The sequence below is a fragment of the Poecilia mexicana genome, unplaced genomic scaffold (genome assembly GCF_051168715.1).
Source record: "Poecilia mexicana isolate PSO_F unplaced genomic scaffold, ASM5116871v1 scaffold_19, whole genome shotgun sequence".
NCBI lineage: Eukaryota > Metazoa > Chordata > Actinopteri > Cyprinodontiformes > Poeciliidae > Poecilia > Poecilia mexicana.
The window spans coordinates 308,038-326,097 of NW_028263388.1; the positions used below are offsets into that span (position 1 = coordinate 308,038).

The window sequence follows — 18,060 nt, forward strand, 5'->3', positions numbered from 1 at the left end:
TACATAAGGTTGAGAAATAATTAAAAAAAATATGGGAAAATTAAAACCCATTTTGTCCCTATTCTCAAGAATCACTGATTTAATAAAATTTAACTCGCATACCTGATGGTGTTGCTTGTGGTGTTTACGTGTCCAAATAGAAAGGAACATCAAGTAATGTCGAGAAGTTGTACTGTAATAAAATCTCATCTAAATGATATAAAGTTAACAGCTAATGTTGTTGGTGGTGATATCCAAACTGACAAGCCGAAATTATAATAAACGTTCCTACATTACTGTCAGATACCACCAACAGATTATGAGCCGTATCTACAGTATGTGTCCGTGTGTTTTCTACTTGGAAACAGTTTGCAGGCTGTTGACGAAGGGAAATCAAATTAGAAACAGAACGAGCCGCATTAAGATTAGCTAGTGACAGCCAAACAGGGTCCTCAACGCAGATGTTGATAAAAAAAATTAGGTGGCTTTGTCGTTTCCTGATCAAAACGCGACAAACGTAAATAAACAGATATGAAAATGTCTCTACTTTCTCTAAGAGCTCTTCAAATCATAATGGTATGAAGGAACATTGAAGAATACGTTAAAAGGTCACTAAAATATACCCCACTTCAAGGAAGACTGTACTAAACAGAATTTGTCCTACCGCCCAACATTGTTAGAGTAATGACGATCATTCTACGTCTGTTCAGTCTTATGTTGACTGACGTGCTCTGCAAACATATCAATAAATTTAAACAGTTATAATATCATGCAAACTAATTCATTGTTCATTTAATGGAAGCCACATTATTTCGATTTCACTTTAAGACTTCACTCGGCTGCAGAAGCAAAGCTGTGCACCTTGGTAATCTGACAATATTCTTACAGTTAAAGTTTGTCTGGCAAACCTGCTAAACAACACTACCTCCAAAATGTTGGCAAGTGAATTATATTTATTTTTGTAGACAATAAAATAAACTGGTCCAAAAAGAGAAACAGGCCCTGTTAACTAAACTCGTACCAGCGGTCGCTGAGTTCCAGGAGCGCCGATTTAACCACCAAGCTATGAGGACAGATGAGTCCGATGTTCAACCTGTCACTGATTGTCATCTAACGGACACCCCGCGCTTTAAGAACCAGGCCTGGACTGATTGGTGGCACTTTCAGAATCTCAGTTCGAGTGAAGATTTTAACCTGTTTCTGATGTAAAAGTATATTAGACACTTGTTTGTTCAGCGATGTCTCATATGGTTGAGAATGACAGTCACTTGATGAAAAGAATAAAGATGAGAAAAAATATGAACAATAAGTAAGAAATGACACTGCCACATAGATCTGCGGTAGCCATGTCTTCTGTAAATGAGCTAGGAAATAAAGTGTAACATTACAGAAACAGTTAAAAAGACTTCGCTATAGTTTCTGTGGATACCTATTTGAAATATCACAATATGAGGAATATGTAGAAAAATTACACAGCCAGTCGATCTGTTTAAACATTTCATTTTTAATCCCAAGGCTCTTCAACATTTATGACGGCTTTCAGGGAATAATCTTGGCTTTGAGATCTGCTCATGCCACATCGAGGTCTATTTCGATCTTCCTTTGACGAGTTTCAACCTCTGAAGCAACACATAAGTCAGGACAAGCTCTGCGTAATTTACATGTTTTGGTGGTTTTGCAGATGAACTTTTTAAAAAAAAGGTAACATAACATATTAGACCAATAAAGTCTTTCTAATTAGTTATTCCCGAGATTTTAGTGGTTGTTTTACGGAATCGGATAGTATTTTTGCAAAGATTTGTAGTTATTTAAGCTTATTGCATTGTTTACTTCCTGGTTCGGTAAAGGGGTCCTAAAAAGCCACGCCCACAGAAACATCAGTCTTTTCCAGCTGCCACACCAGTTGATTTAGCCACCAGTTGATCTATAACACCGGTACCAATTATCAACCTACAAATAAACTCTGTAAATAATACAAAAAATAGAAATTTAAGGATAAAGTAACAAAATTCAAATGGATAAAGAAATAAAGAAGAAATAGCTCCAATAACTTCTATTCCGCCTTTTCTCGCTCTGTGTGTCGGCATTACACACGACCCGTTGCCATGGCAACCGACAGACAACAGCTCTATGAGCAGATAGAGCAGAGATCACCGACTAGGGGAATCAACACCAAAAACAAACATTTCCCACACAAAAAAGTAGCAAAAACACTAAAACAGAACATCCAGTCTGACATTATGCTGTCAGGCTTAATGTCTATATTGTGATTATTAATAAGTTTTCGCCTGAACACCGCGGTGGTTGATTAGCTGATTTAAAAAGCTGCTCTACTGATGACTTGGTGGGTTTAATGCTAACGGAACCAAAACACACCGAACTGCGCAGCACATGCTAAGGCTATCAAAGTCAATACCAGGCTAACAGTTAGGCTAGTATAACTGACCCACTGCTGACTTGTTCAATGTTTTCTTTAAATTAAAACTTTTTCCTCACCTGTGAAATCTGAAGCCCTTATTAACATTATCTATGGTTGACTTAACTACTAAACATTGCGTCCGTTATTCTGATTCTTTGCGTGATTGTAGTAGTTTCCTGACCACCGATATTCCTGACTCAATGGACAGCAATGGCGATAAGTCACTAATGTCCAGTCCAGTAACATATTTATCCATCAATGCTGCTGGCGCTCTGTCCTTCTCTCGCACTTCCCGCTACTTAGCAGTGGGTGTCAGGTTACATTGTGTTGCATTCAATGTTGTCGGAAAAAGTTTCATGCGCTTAATGTCCGATTTGCCATAACTATTTATTTAATTAATTGTCGCTAGCTGAGGTGGGAACAGGGGTGGCAACTGCCACCCCTGTAGATCCGCCCCTGCTCTGAACTATCGTAATCAATTGAAGAGAAAACGGACCTGGTTCTGGTTCTGACCCAGTGATGCATTAAATACACAAACTGGGAAAAATAAATAAAAGAAAATAAATTAAAAATGTTAAAAAACATTCACGTGTTCTTGCGCCATCAAGGCTCCCACAGCGTCACAGATCCTCCTGTTCCTAGCAGTGGGTTCTTCCACACATCCATCCTCAGAGTTCTTAAAAGGAATCCAAAACCACAACAGAAAATCTGCAGTACTACTATACTGCCAACAGGTGGGGGCGGGGATGAAGAAGTACAATTCCCTCATTAAGATCCGTTTTCCATTTCTCTAGAATTCATGACCGACATGCTTCCAAGAGCAAATAATCTTTCCCATGTATTCCCACAAGAGGGCGCCAGTGCCCGTGGTTTACAGACAATCACAGATTCAAGCTTCAGACTTTTATTGAAAAAAAGGCAGAGGGAAATAAACATCTTAGTATCTCAGCATGGTGTCCCATATCATATCTATGAGAACATTTGACTTTATTGATCAAGTCATTTTCATACAGTAAACATATTCATATTTTAATTGTCAACCAGAAAAGCCCAGTTAGTTTAGAATAAGGTGTGAATTGAACAGACATTTTGTTACATGACAGTAAAATTAATGGTGAAACAGTAAAAAAAAAAGTCATTTAAATTGGTCCTGAGGAGTGAAATCTAAACCGAGGAGCTTCATCTGGATTCGCCTTTATTAGATATTCCATTGAAACAACTTTATATAAAATACCTTCTTCTTCTTCACAACTGCCCTCAGACTGCAAACCCACGTCTTCCTTCACCCTCAGCTCCTCCGTGCTTCCCAGACAGATTTCCGATCCAATGATGTTTGGCGAGTCAGGAAGGCGGTGGCTGGTCTGGACTGTCCATCAACACACCAACATCTCTTCTCTGTTTTCTCTTTAAAGTTCACATTAAAATGAAAGCCTCATAATTATATTTACACGGTATCCATCGGTCCTCACAGGACCAGTGGTACTGATCCACCGACCCAAACAGCCCAGAAGATCAATAAATGATGTGGTCAGTTACAGTCAGAAGTCCAAAAGGGTTCAGATTTAAAGCAGAAGGCCCGTCATTCCCATTGATGTAATTACCCTGGTGGTTCTGGGTGTGTCCAATGAACCGGTACCGTCGACTTTAGACTTTTAGCTCCTGATTTGGGATGTCTGCTCATGGCATCGCTGGACCTGCATAACACTGGTTACATCATAGTGGAGATGTCTGAATGTCTGGACATTTGGTTGAAGCATTTCTCAGATTGTGGTTGAACCCGTTGGGCCCCTTCACACCGGGCTGAGACCAGGAGGAACACACCGCTCCCTGAAGCTCTCCAGGAACCCGGCGAGCCCTCTGCTGCTCGCCATAGAACATCAGAGTTCCCACAATGCAACAGCTGCATGCATTAAGCTCTAGCTTCAACCAAAATGATCAATTAAAACCAGCTAGAGTGACACAACACCAATGACAGAGAAACAAAGCATCTCCAGGTTCCAGGGCTGGAGCCCCATGCATATGGAGATTTGCATGTGCTGCAGTCAGGCTCATAGCTGCTGACAAGAGCACACACATCTCCAAACTGTGCACATTGTCGAAAACCTGGGAGAAGTTTTCTGCAGCATGGCTTAAACTGATGGTGAATCTGCAGAAACTTCTGCAAATTGATAGGAAGCACCTGGAGATGCAGCGATAAGGCAGTAAGCTAACAGCAGGGGGGAATGCTGAATACTGCAGACCAATCACAGTTCAGAGTGAAACAGGCCTCAGGGTCACGAGGGCCGATAGACACACTGCTGTGGTTTTCCATGGAGCAGAGAGGTGAGCAGGCTGGGGAGACGTTGGGAAGTTTCTGGGTGGTTCCACTCCTCTGAAGGCGTAGCGGCAGCTGAACTAACTTCTAGATGACCGGAGCGGAACGGTCGTTTGTGACGGTCGGCCGCAACTTCACTGTTGCAAACGGGTTTCCTCCTCTGCAGCCAGAACACAGACAGATGCATCAATAAACTGTCAGACAGAAGCAGGAAGAGAGGAGAGTTTGTTACTGGAGCTGCATCACTCACCCCAAGAAAGGAGGTTTTGTCGTTCCATTAACTAAGGACACCTGTCAACAAGACAAAGGACAGAACAATGCAGAGGAGTTATTCTGCCTCTACTGAGGCATCTGGAGAATGCAGCTGCTGAGACACGTCGCCATCTCTGGCAAACAGCCTAGAACAACAATCTGGCACCAAGTTCAGGGCTATAACCAAATTGAATAGCACCCCCTTTGGCCTGGGGTGGTACTACAGACACTCAGGAACATTATAGAGGTTTAGGTGCTGCTGATTCGTTTCTCTGTGTAGAAACATTTTGTCTGCGATCAGATCCTCTACATACTTGAACATGATCTCAGTCCCTCTGATCATGGCTGCCTACAGAAACAGGTGACCCAACTAATGGGATTTATTCACTTGTCTTCAATTCATGTTAGAAAGCCTCTAACTCAGGGGTGGGCAGTCTGATCCTGGAGGGCCGAGTCCTGCAGCTCTTAGACGTCTCCCTGCCCAACACACCTGGATCCAACAGCTGAATCTCTTCTTTGGTGCATCAGGTTCTCCAGAGTCCTGCTAACAACCTCATTATTTGACTCAGGTGTGTTGAAGTAGAGAAACATCTAAAAGTTGCAGGAGACCCTCGAGGCCTGGAGCTGGCCTCCCCTGCTCGAAACTCAGCAGGTTTAAATGATGCTTAACAAGCACTAATTGTCCTCTAGAGGGCAGACATACCACATATCGCTAAGCTGGACTGCATTCAAAGCTCTGAGGAATACCAGCATAAAATGTAGTAAACAAGCATTCAGGTCAATAATCTACCAGCTGTAACCTCGCAGGTTTTATTAGCTGAACATTAAATCAGTTCATTCTCATCTACCAGAATCAGGTCGACACAAAGCGGGAAAACAAAGTTCATAAAGCAGGATTCATTAAGCTGTAACCGAAAGCAGAACTATGGAAATAAGACAACATGCTGGGCTGGTGGCCCGCAGCATTACTAACCAAAGGCTGAAGAGACGGAGGCACGCTTCGATAGAGACTATTCTGCGGGTCCAGGTAGAGACGTGTTGGACCATGAAACACTGTGATGCCATCAGATTACAGATTATAATCTGTTGAAATCTGAAGCATTGCAGTTGACCAGATTGAAACCTTGCAGAGGGAAGCAGCCATGAGGTCATAGTTCACCAGCTATCTGATAAAGAACCAACCAATCACAACTCAGGAATCCAGTCACTTTCCAATCACAACACAGCATCTGAGCAAATAGAAGCTATGGCTAACATCATCAAAGGCTAGCCCTGATTTATTAAAGAAAACGTCTGGAATAAAACGCCAGAAAACTAGATTTACACCAGATAAACCCTCAGCATCATTTACAGCACAGCTACAACTCACTACTATGATTACCGTATTTTCTGCACTATAAGGCGCATCTAAAAACCTTCAATTTCCTCAAAAGCTGACAGTGCTCCTTATAATCCGGTCCTTATATATGGACCAATATTGAGCCACAACAGGTCTAACAACTACGGTAAGCAGCTGCCGACTTCATTTTCGCCCCTAGAAGAAGAAGCGCGCGGTGCATGCTGGGATAGTTGTCAGAACGTTTGGTTTGTTAATAAAGTCTGACTGACCTATCTACCTACCGACCGTCTACAATCAGGTCGTCTGCAGGTCATTTAGCACCAGGTTCTCCACCAACATGCTGTGCGCCAACGCAGAAGGGTGACCATCGTCCGGCCACGTCTCTCCTCACCGACCGGAGTCGGACTGTTTGGTTGACATTCCGTTTAGTGCAGCTCCATCTAGTGGATGCATAACGTAACTTCAGCCTCTACTGTAGCGTCTATTCTATGCACCTTATAATGCGGAAAATACGGTATTTAGTATAAGGAAGTACAAGTTTAATGCTGTTGTCACCAATTCGGGGGAAGCCCCGCCCCCAGAACTCACAGCAACCAAAACAACAACAACAAGCCAGGAGGAAAGTTAGATTTCCATGTGCTAAAAAACTAAAATCCAGGTAACTGGTGGAAGGATTTGGGACTGGAGACGTATCAGAGGAGAAACTCCCTGATGCAGCAGATGAACAATGAAGGACAACAAAGCGTGTCCGACTTTACCTGCTTTCTGTTTTGATAAGTCAGCAGTTGAAGATCCTGCCAGCACCTTTAACCCTCTCCATGGCAACCTGCCCTGCCTCGGTGTTTGTCCACCGAAAAACTGACCAATCAGACCAGGAGTTTCCTTCAGGATGGAGGCGGCCCAGCAAGCTGCTCGGGGTGTGGAGCTGCTGATAAGACCGGGACTGAAGTCCAACCTGAGGGAGTGGAGTATCGACTGCTCTGACACGGCAGGAAACACAACCCAGTTCAGACTGGGGAGCTCCCAGCAGCTCCCTGTCCCCAGGAAGAGGAGGGAAGGTCTTCATCTGGAAACAGGAGACGAGTTCTCCAGGTTTCATTTCAAAGCTTTTATATTCTGGTGTTAAATCAACTTTTAGCCAGTGGAGCCTCATGTCAGTAGGATGGAAGTCCAGGGGTCAGAGGTCAGCTCTGGTTGAAGAAAACACCTCAAAGTATTCACACCCCATCATGCATCTAAATATAACCCAGTCAATAAACTTCAGCAACCACAGTCCAGATGCTTTGGTTCTAGAGACCAACCAGCATCCTGGAGTCTGGACGGCCTGGACGGCCCTGATCAGAGCAGGAGAATCAGTGGTGAGACGCCGATGACGTTTGCTTGCTCTGCTCCAAACCACCAACATGGGCAAGATGCACATCAACCGCACACCCCACAGTGAAGCATGGTGGTGGCAGTGTCATGCTGTTCTTCGGCAAAGGAAGGATGGAACACAACAAGGTTCTACTGTGTCTTGTTTTAATGTGAAACAGGTCCAGGCGTGTGGATGCTTTTATTTTGACAGTAGACAGACTGGAGATCGGAGCAGTGGGTCGGTTCGGTACTGACCGTGTTCTGAGGCGGAGGCGTTTCTGGGAGTGCTGGTTTGGACGGGTTGACGTCGCTGTAGTCGGGTGGCGGCAGCAGGACAGGCTCGTAGTCTTCATCGCCCTCCTCGTCCTCCTGCAGGCTGGCGGCGCTCAGGCTGCTGCTACAGAGGAACAACACGTCAGCAGAGGAACGCTGACTCCGCCCCCTGACCTGCAGCCATGTCTCCATACCTGCTGGACGTGCCCTGGTCGGCGTAGGGCCGGCAGTATGACGAGGGGAACCAGCCGCGTCTGGACACACACACACACACACACACCAGATGAGTGCTGCCATCAGGTCTGATCTGCAGTCAGAATGTCATTTGGAGAAACCGTCGGCTCATCAGACGGTTCAGAGTCTGAAGGACCTCCAGCACAAAGAGCATCTTAACGAGACGACACAGAAACTGCAGCGCCTCCTCCTGACAGGAAACGAGTTGAAGCACGTGGAGGAACCAGAACCAGCTGCTCCTCCTGGACCTGCTGCTGATGAAGCTCCACTAAAGGCCTCAGAGAGGAAGAGAGGGAAACATACCAGGCATACTTTCTACCCTGCTGCATCACAACAGAAAGATTTCAACCCGTCCTTCCAGCTGAGCCTCTGAGTCACCGCCTCCGCTGCCGGGAACTGAAGCTTTCCTCCTGGGGGGCGTGGCCTCTGAGCAGCCAGTGACCCGCGCATGGTTGGAACCCAACAGAACCGGTTCTGACCAGCTTGCTGTGGTTCTGTCTGAGGCCACTGGGTCCACCACTTTGACAACTGAAGCTGGTTCTGATACCCAGATGCAGGAGGTTCGGATCCATCCAGCAGAACCTGTCCAGGAGTCACACTAAACAAGGAACTGCAAGTTCCGAGTTCTGCCCTGTGGGAACCGAATCTGGCCCGGTTCCTACAGATCTGGCCCATAGGAACCGGATCTGGATGTGATGACAGGGACTGGATTGCATCGGACAGAGCTGGACAGAAGTTTGACTGAATTCTAGATACCAGGATCCGGACCGGACCAGATCTGTGCTGACCTGGGCTAGTCCAGAACTAGGCATCAACGGGTACCCAGCATACACCAACCAGAACCTCCTGCGGTCCTGTTGGACCCTGACCACTCACTGCTGCGTCCGGTCCAGCTCTCCGTACAGCCAGCCGTCCTTCTCCTGGTGGATGAGCAGCGTGATGACATCACCGTGGTCGAAGCTGAGCAGCGTGTCGTCGTTTCCCGCCGTGTGGGGGAAGATGGTCTTGACCCGGGACTTGGTCCCCCCGCTGAGACCGGAGGACATGGACATGGACCTGGACCTGGACAGGTCTCCCAGGCTGCCCTGCTCTGGAGGACAAAGGGACATTCAGGAGGACTTCCTGGCCGGGACGGCGCAGCGTTCTGGACAGGCGTGTCTCTGGTGGTACCTGAGCTGAGGTCCGAAGACGGGCTCAGAGGGGTTCTGGGCTCAGGGTTGAACATGTTGGCCAGTGGGCTGATCTTCAGCGGCGGCGCCGGAGGCGGAGTCAGTGGGCTCACGTGGTTCTGAGGAACAACAAGGAAACTCAGATGAGCGTCTCACGTCCAGAACCTCATAAATCAGACAAGTTCTTATCAGAACCATAAATCAGCCAGAACTTCCTCTTTAGCTGGACTTTACCCAGAGCTAGAGAGCAAACACCGTCTCATGTGGACTGAGCAGGAAGTTCCCACACTGCTGGGTCCTGCTCTTTGACCCAAACGACGGACGAAACGTTCTGACCCAGTTCCTACTGATCTAAAGCAACATGAGCATCTGCAGCATCTGTTCTAGTCAGAAACTTAGGATCCTATGAGGCTCCTCAGCTCTTCTGTCAGAACATTTCACTGAGCACAACCAGAACCGGAACCAGCAGGTTCTCACCTTGCTGTGGTGTGTCTGAGCCGACTCTGGGTCGGCGGACAGACCCTGGATCATGGAGGTCACCGTGTCGGGAACCTTGTCCATGTTCCTGCATTTCTCCTGCCAGGTGGGCAGTCTGGTGCTCAGCAGCTCTCTGGCCTGGCGGACAGAAGGACAGAGGGTTAAAGGTCGTGACCCCACTGAGGAAGACGCAGGTCTGCGTCCGGCCTCACCTTGTCGTGGAAGCTGCTGAGCTGAGAGGAAAACATGCAGTGCTTCTCAGCCAGGAACCAGAAGCGCCTCTTCTCCTCCACCAGCGCCTCTCTGCAGCCGTCAGCAATGAACTTCTGCATGTCCATCTGGCGGGACGAGATGGTCTCCAGGTACTGCAGAGACACAGCAGGGGACACGCGCCGGACATGAGGACCTGGATTCACTTCCCAGTGTTTCCTGTGTTGTTGTTTGGATCGGTGAACGTGCCGTCATCATGTATTTACACTCACAGCTGCTGCTTATCAGCCCCATAAACCAGCTGCTCTTTGCTTTTATTGCTCCAGTTATTAGTTTAGTGCCGACAGACACAGGGAGTGAAAACAGCAGATCAAGGCACTGATGAGGTCAGGAGCTTTGGGTGCCTTTCTGCCCCAAACACAAATTAATCATTTCCCTTTCATATTGGTTTGACTGCACCAAAATGTTTTTCTGCTGCGTCTCCTCCATTTTCTCCAGATCGTCATGGTGATCGAGTCTCGCCTCTTGGTTTTCCTTCAAATATCAGAGATAGAGGAGCAGCTCCGATTCAGTGCTGCCTGTCCTCAAGTCGGCCGCCGGTCGATGCATCAGCTGATGAAGCTGCTGGAGAGCTTCAGCTTTCAGCTCCGCCACAAGAGGTCGAAGCTTCTGGGTTCGTTCTGGAGGGAGTGTCGACCAAACATCGGGTTCAACACGGCCTGTTAGTTGGGTTACAGAGGACTCTGGGACGGCCCAGTCCAAACATGCATGGGGGCCGTTTGTACAGCTACACCGTCAAAATCAACAGCAACAAACTGAAGTACAAAACCTGTTATAACAGGAAAAATGGGGTTCATTTTTCAGTCATGTTTTCATCATGTTATTCATTTAAAATATCAGTTTTATGCTAATATTTGGCTCCAAAACAGCTAGATATTTATAAATATCAAAACTGTGACATAAATTAATTAACGTGGTAAAAATGTGAAAAACCTCAGAGCTGTGACTCAGCTGTTTGCTATGAGATTCCTGGGATTATCTTGAAGAGGACATTTCTGTTCGTCCCTCATCTGCTTGTAAAGAATGTTGTTTACCTGAAGCCAAGAGGGCGGGGCTTAAGGGGGCGGGGCTTAAAATCCTCCTGGATGAATAAACAGACACGAGTTCAGCAGATTTTATGAAGAACTGAGGGAAATAACAGCAGAGGCTCCAGCAGGTCAAAGATGAGCTGTTGGAGCCGGTTGATCAGGAGTAGAAAGTGTTCATGGCCCCTCCTGCTGAGCTTCATCCATCTCTGAAGTCCGGCCCCTAATCCGCCTCAGCTGGATCCAGTTCAGGAAACGAGCGGACGGACCAGCGATCAGGTCAAACATTAACCACCCCAGCAGAGAGAAAAACATTTTCTGTTGTTCTTTCAGGTTCACTGGAGGAGGATGAGGAGAGCTGTGTGAGGAAGAGTTTTTCCTGCCGGAAGGAGTCCGGGAGAAACTTCCCACTTGGAAAACAGGCTTCAGGGTCTTCTCTTCCATTTTCAGCCTTGAACTAGATTTCAGATTCTGAGTAAAACAGGATGGGAGGCCATTTTTACCCACTGGTTCTGTTTTTATGACATAACCTGAGAAAGTCCAAAACGTCCAGATTCAAACACATTTAAGAGACTCTTGATTTTTCAGCCAACTTGTTGTTCAGTTCAGGAAATATTGGACAGGTTGGTGGGTTCTGATTGTTTCTGGAAGTTCAGACTTTTAGTCAGTGGGACAGAAATTCATCCAAATCACTGATGGCAGGTTTTATTCTTCCTGGAAACATCTCAAGTCAGTCTCTTCCTTTTCCAGATTTTCAGATCATATATTTAGAAAATCAACAGGATTTGCAGCTGTGGCTCATGAAATGCATCATCGACTGGGTTCAACGCTGAACCGACTCCGGTTCATAGAGTAACATCTGGAGAAGGGCGTTGCTACGACGACGCCTTGAGCTGTCCAGAGGGCGGCTCCATCTGGGCCGGCCATCATCCAAACAGAAGCATTCAGCAGAACCTGGAGAAGCAGAGGTCAGAGGTCGGGGCAGTGTGGCCGTCTCACCTCGTTCTCCTTTAGGTCGTACTTGAACGCGTGCTTGGATTGACCTTTCCTCCTGAGCTTCTTCAGGTCAGTCTGGGAGCGGTCCAGAGACTCCTGCTTCTGTTTGTAATCCGTCTGGTAGCGCTTGAAGGTAGCCTGGGGACAGACAGAAGACGGAGACATGAGACATGGACGTCCTTCAGGCGGAGGCGCTGAAGTCAAACACTCACAGTCATGTACTTGACGTCCATATCCGTCTTCTTCTCCAGCTCTACGATGATCTCTCTGTGGAACCGCTTGAACTGCAGAGAGAAACGTTCAGATCGTCGATCTCCTCCAGGGACGCAGAGCGCCCCCTAGAGGGAGACGTGCCAACATCTCCACCCAGTAACCCAGTGCCAGTCCAACACAGTAGAAACGTCCTTCTGTTGGACTTGATATCTGGATTCAAATCTAAGACCTACTGATCAAACCAGAGGTTCTGGAAACTGGCGCACAGCTAAACCCAAATATTTAATAATTTATCACTTTGCATTTCTGAAATATGATTTTAAGCTACTTACATTCTCCTCCAGTTCAGTGTGCAGCTTCCAGTGGCTTTCTGCCATTTCCATCAGAACAACACCTGCAAGACAACGTGTCATGTTCAGGTCATCACGGCGGCTGCTTTCTTCCACAACACGACACTGAAGCTCGTTCTAGCTAACCGCTTTATTATGGTCTGGAGTTGCTGGGGAGGAAGATACTAATAAACTTTACCACTCTGCAACAAACCAGTAAGTGTTTAAACAATGAGGAGCTACTCAGTCCAACAGAACAGAGAGAAGTTCAGCTGCAGAAAGCATGTCAGTCACAGCGAGTAGAATCACGGCGAGGTGGGAACAGACAAAACGAGCCGCTGAGGAAACTATGAGGAAACCCCTCAACCCCCAAACCCCTCAACCCCCAAACCACCAAACCCCTCAACCCCCAAACCCCTCAACCCCCAAACCACCAAACCCCTCAACCCCCAAACCCCCAAACCACCAAACCCCCAAACCCCGAAACCACCAAACCCCCAAACCACCAAACCACCAAACCACCAAACCCCTCAACCCCCAAACCACCAAACCCCTCAACCCCCAAACCACTAAACCCCCAAACCCCTCAACCCCGAAACCACCAAACCCCCAAACCACCAAACCCCCAAACCACCAAACCACCAAACCCCCAAACCACCAAACCCCTCAACCCCCAAACCACCAAACCACCAAACCACCAAACCCCCAAACCACCAAACCCCCAAACCCCCAAACCACCAAACCACCAAACCCCCAAACCACCAAACCACCAAACCACCAAACCACCAAACCCCTCAACCCCCAAACCACCAAACCCCTCAACCCCCAAACCACTAAACCCCCAAACCCCTCAACCCCGAAACCACCAAACCCCCAAACCACCAAACCCCGAAACCACCAAACCCCCAAACCACCAAACCCCCAAACCACCAAACCACCAAACCCCCAAACCACCAAACCCCTCAACCCCCAAACCACCAAACCACCAAACCCCCAAACCCCCAAACCACCAAACCACCAAACCCCCAAACCACCAAACCCCTCAACCCCCAAACCACCAAACCACCAAACCACCAAACCCCCAAACCACCAAACCACCAAACCACCAAACCCCTCAACCCCCAAACCACCAAACCCCTCAACCCCCAAACCACTAAACCCCCAAACCCCTCAACCCCGAAACCACCAAACCCCCAAACCACCAAACCCCCAAACCACCAAACCACCAAACCCCCAAACCACCAAACCCCTCAACCCCCAAACCACCAAACCACCAAACCACCAAACCCCTCAACCCCCAAACCACCAAACCCCCAAACCACCAAACCACCAAACCCCCAAACCACCAAACCCCTCAACCCCCAAACCCCCAAACCACTAAACCCCTCAACCCCCAAACCCCCAAACCACCAAACCCCTCAACCCCCAAACCCCCAAACCACTAAACCCCTCAACCCCCAAACCCCCAAACCACCAAACCCCTCAACCCCCAAACCCCCAAACCACTAAACCCCCAAACCCTTCAACCATGAGAATGAGCAAATAAAATAGAAACAACAAACTGTTCAGAACAAATGGTCAAACTGGGCATGGTGGGAATACTTAATGGGTTTATTGGTTTCAGAGTCCAACCCAGTTTCATTCACAGCTTAGTTTCTACACAACTTGTTTCAATGTTTGATCATTCATCTGAGGGAAAAGTTCTGGTACCGTTCAGAAACGGGCTTTAGAGCAGAGAGAGCAGCACTGGATGGAACCAGTACAAAACCAGACCAGAACCCATCCGTCTGGTTCTGTCAGCAGCTAACTCCAGCATCTTTAATCCAGGTCAGACTATGGATTAATAATCTGACTGGCCTTTCTTTATGAGTCGGGAGCGCCTCGGACCGGAACAGCCCCGCCTCTTTGGTTCTGATAAGGGAGCCGGATGGGCTGGGTCAGAACCTGAACTTTGGTCAGAGCCGTCATCACCTGCTGATGGCCATTAAAGATGGCCGCCGCCTCTCTGAGTCAGGACGAGCCGACGGCAGCGGCGCTTTGACCGCCTTCACGATGAGCGGTAACTAGTTACTTTACTGTGTTACAGTAACTAGTTACTTTACTGTGTTACAGTAACTAGTTACTTTACTGTGTTACAGTAACTAGTTACTTTACTGGGTTACAGTAAAAGGCCTTTTAGAAACAGTTTTACTACAAAGTACTTTACTTTTACTTGAGTAATAATACTCTGAAGTACCGTTACTCTTACTGGAGTAAAACTGTAGCTGAATCAGTTTTAGAGAGAATCCTGTTTGAACTGCAGCTCAGTGTGTGTGTGTGTGTGTGTGTGTGTGTGTGTGTGTGTGTGTGTGTGTGTGTGTGTGTGTGGCCAAAACCATAAGTTTTAATATTGAAAGTGTTCCTTCTGCTTTAATTTATGATCATGCTATTTATTTGTGTTCAACTCTCTATTTTAGTCCTTAAAATAAAAAGCTTTGCTCATAACTGATGACATCATTCAGCTGCGGGGGAGATGACCTTTGACCCCAGGCCATCGGAGCTGATCGAATCATCTTAAAATGGTCAGATCCACCATGTTTTCTCCATGAAGGTTAAATTAGTTTCTCCTCCTGTCTTGTTGTCCGTGACGGTTTGGTTCCTGGTTTAGTGGAGGAGCGTCTCCAGCTGATCTGCACAGGAATTTCACACAAACATGGGCGTGGCCTGCAGCAGGTCACCTGACCAGTATGGGTCTGAACCCGGTTCTGATTGGGTCCAAAGAGGCAGAAGCTGCAGCGCGTCTCAGGAGAGAAACATTTGCTGCAGCTGAAGGCGGCCATTGTTCACCACAGGGTGCGGCTGAGAAACCTGATCCTGATTCATAACAGGAACCTCACTGCAAAACACATGGCAGAGCCGCAGCTCGGCCCGGTACCGGCCCGGTACCAGCACTGAAGAGGAGCTTCCAGAACCGCAGTGCCATAGGTCCAGTAGAACCCTGAGCTCCTTCAAGATGCTGGTTCCTCTCCAGAACCAGAACCTCAGACTGAAGCTCTGGTTTTATTTGGGGTCGTCCGGGTCATGGGGCTGAACATGCAGCCAGCGCTGCATGGCCTGGTGCCACCAGTGACACAGGAAACAATGGATATATTATTAATGCGCCTTTGGAATGACGGTGCTTTATAAATAAGATTGATTGATTGATTGATTGATTGATTGATTGATTGATTGATGCGCAGGACCCTAAATCTCTGTTTTCCCTCAAACAGACATGAATCTGGCCTCTGGCCACAGATTTATAGATCACTGTTTTCATACTGACTGGTTTTCCCAGGGTCACTGAATCAGCATCATGTTGGGCTGAAAGTTTGAGCTCATTAATGGTGACCCTAGTGACGCCATGGCAACCAGGCCTGAACCAATCAGCTGCACTCACCCAGCTCCCTGGACATGGGCGACACCATGGCATTCTCTCCGATCTTTGACACGGCGTTGAAGTAAGATTTTCCGGCCGCAGTCATGGCTGCAGGAGAAAACCGCCATGAACATCATCATCATCTGCCCCAGTGACCTCTGGTGACCCCAGTGACCTGACCTGTGACGGACTTCTCGTAGCTCTTTCCCAGGTTGACGAGGTTCCTCAGGGCCGGGTTGAACTGCTCCATCACATTCTGTGAACCAGAACCAGAACCAGAAACCAGTTAGTCCCACTGCTGCTGCTTTCCCGATAAACATCTCTGATCGTTTGAGGAAGAGGAGAGCGAGTCCTCTTGCCGCTCTGGGTGGAGAGCCAGGTCAGAGTCACTTCCTGCGGTTGGTCTATAAATATCGTCATGACGACAATAACCTTCAATCTTTAACTTGACCTCCATGCTGGGAAAACACAAAGTCGTGTCTGTGTATCTTTGTGGGGCGTTTCCATCCACTTCCATTCGTTTTGAAGAGCCAGCCCCCCCGTCACAAACCAAACCCCCGACCCAGGAGCCGCAGTTCCCCTCATGGCACCAGGATGCAGACAGAAACAACATAAAAACCTGTTCACACACACCTGAAGAGATCAAGGACAGGAAGGACTTTATATGGACAGAGTCCAGTTCCTGGTTCCATCTCTTTCCCAGTTTGACCTTTGACCTCCAGGCTGGTTCCTTCCAGCCAGGACAGATTAATGAGGAGTTAATCTAATAATCAAGCTGCGCCTCCTGGTTCCTGATGAATTGTGAAGCTCTGGTTTAACTGGTTGAGCCTAAAACGACGCAGGACAGGCTGCAGTGTGGAAGCATGCGCCGTATCTTATCTCCTTCCTGTAATCTGGATTACGGTTGAACATCATCAGATATTCCAGCTCATTGAACCTGATAACAGAACATGGATAACTTGCAAAGATTAGCCAATCAAGATGAGGATTGATCTGTTCACAGCTGGATTAAAACATTTCACAAACTTTTACTCTGTCCCTGAAAGATTTCTCTAATCTCATGTTTCACTCCAACAACAACTGAAAAGATAAAGTAATCTGAGTTATTGACAGATTAGAAAATGTGACTCCTGCCTCAGAAATGAACCATTCTGGCCGACAATAAGCTGTTTGAGCTCATCCATGTTCTGAGAAGAGGCCGAGTCGCTGTTTGGGTCCAGAGCAGCAGAAGCTGGGTTTGCTTCTGCCTGAGGCCGGCTGGGCTCTCATACCTGACACAGGTGGAGGTGAGCTGCGTAAACATCCAGCGCACGAGATAACCCATCAGAAACTGAAGACTCAGTCAGTTCAGCTGAGAACGGCCCGTTTCCCCAGACAGCAGAACCGGTCCGGAACCAGGACGGACCGGACCGGCGGCTACACACCCAGACTTTAATTAAAGACCAACTTCAAATTAATCAGTGAAATATACAAACATAGAAACAAGATTTAGATGTTTTATCTCGTTTCAAATCACCAGAAAAAAACAAACATCCAGATGGACTAGAAAGAGCAGCAGGTGAGCAGTCTCACCTGAGACAGTATGTCTGTCTCAGGTGTTTCTGTCTCGGGTGTTTCTGTCTCGGGTGTTTCTGGCCCGGGTGTTTCTGTCTCGGGTGTTTCTGTCTCGGGTGTTTCTGTCCCAGGTGTTTCTGTCCCAGGTGTTTCTGTCCCAGGTGTTTCTGTCCCAGGTGTTTCTGTCCCAGGTGTTTCTGTCTCAGGTGTTTCTGTCTCAGGTGTTTCTGTCCCAGGTGTTTCTGTCTCAGGTGTTTCTGTCCCAGGTGTTTCTGTCTCAGGTGTTTCTGTCTCAGGTGTTTCTGTCTCAGGTGTTTCTGTCTCACCTTGAACGTGCTCTCCGTCAGCTTGCTCACTCCGTCGGGCGTCCTCGCCATGACTGCAGCTCGTCTCTCTTCCAGGTAGCAGAACTCAGGAAAACCCAAACGTGGTTCCGTAATCCCGGCTTGTCCTCGGTGCCAGTAGAACTC

At 47.5% G+C, this 18,060-nt stretch overlaps 1 protein-coding gene across 2 annotated transcripts; it reads right to left on the reverse strand.

Annotated features, from left to right (window-relative positions):
- Window positions 1-3,286: 3,286 nt before the first annotated feature.
- Window positions 3,287-18,049, reverse strand: baiap2l1a (BAR/IMD domain containing adaptor protein 2 like 1a). 2 transcript variants are annotated; one of them, XM_014970967.2, is made up of 14 exons: window positions 17,917-18,049; window positions 16,217-16,292; window positions 16,058-16,144; window positions 12,646-12,707; window positions 12,313-12,384; window positions 12,104-12,238; window positions 10,022-10,174; window positions 9,810-9,947; window positions 9,334-9,451; window positions 9,040-9,253; window positions 8,124-8,183; window positions 7,912-8,050; window positions 4,963-5,003; window positions 3,287-4,872 (listed from the first exon to the last, which is right to left on the reverse strand). In XM_014970967.2, exons 1-14 carry the CDS (start codon window positions 17,965-17,967, stop codon window positions 4,800-4,802), a joined length of 1,419 nt encoding a protein of 472 aa, XP_014826453.2. In that variant the 5' UTR covers window positions 17,968-18,049; the 3' UTR covers window positions 3,287-4,799. The 2 variants fall into 2 exon arrangements, with proteins under 2 accessions (XP_014826453.2, XP_014826452.2); XM_014970966.2 differs by having other exon boundaries at window positions 7,912-8,053.
- Between the last annotated feature and the right edge of the window lie 11 nt (window positions 18,050-18,060).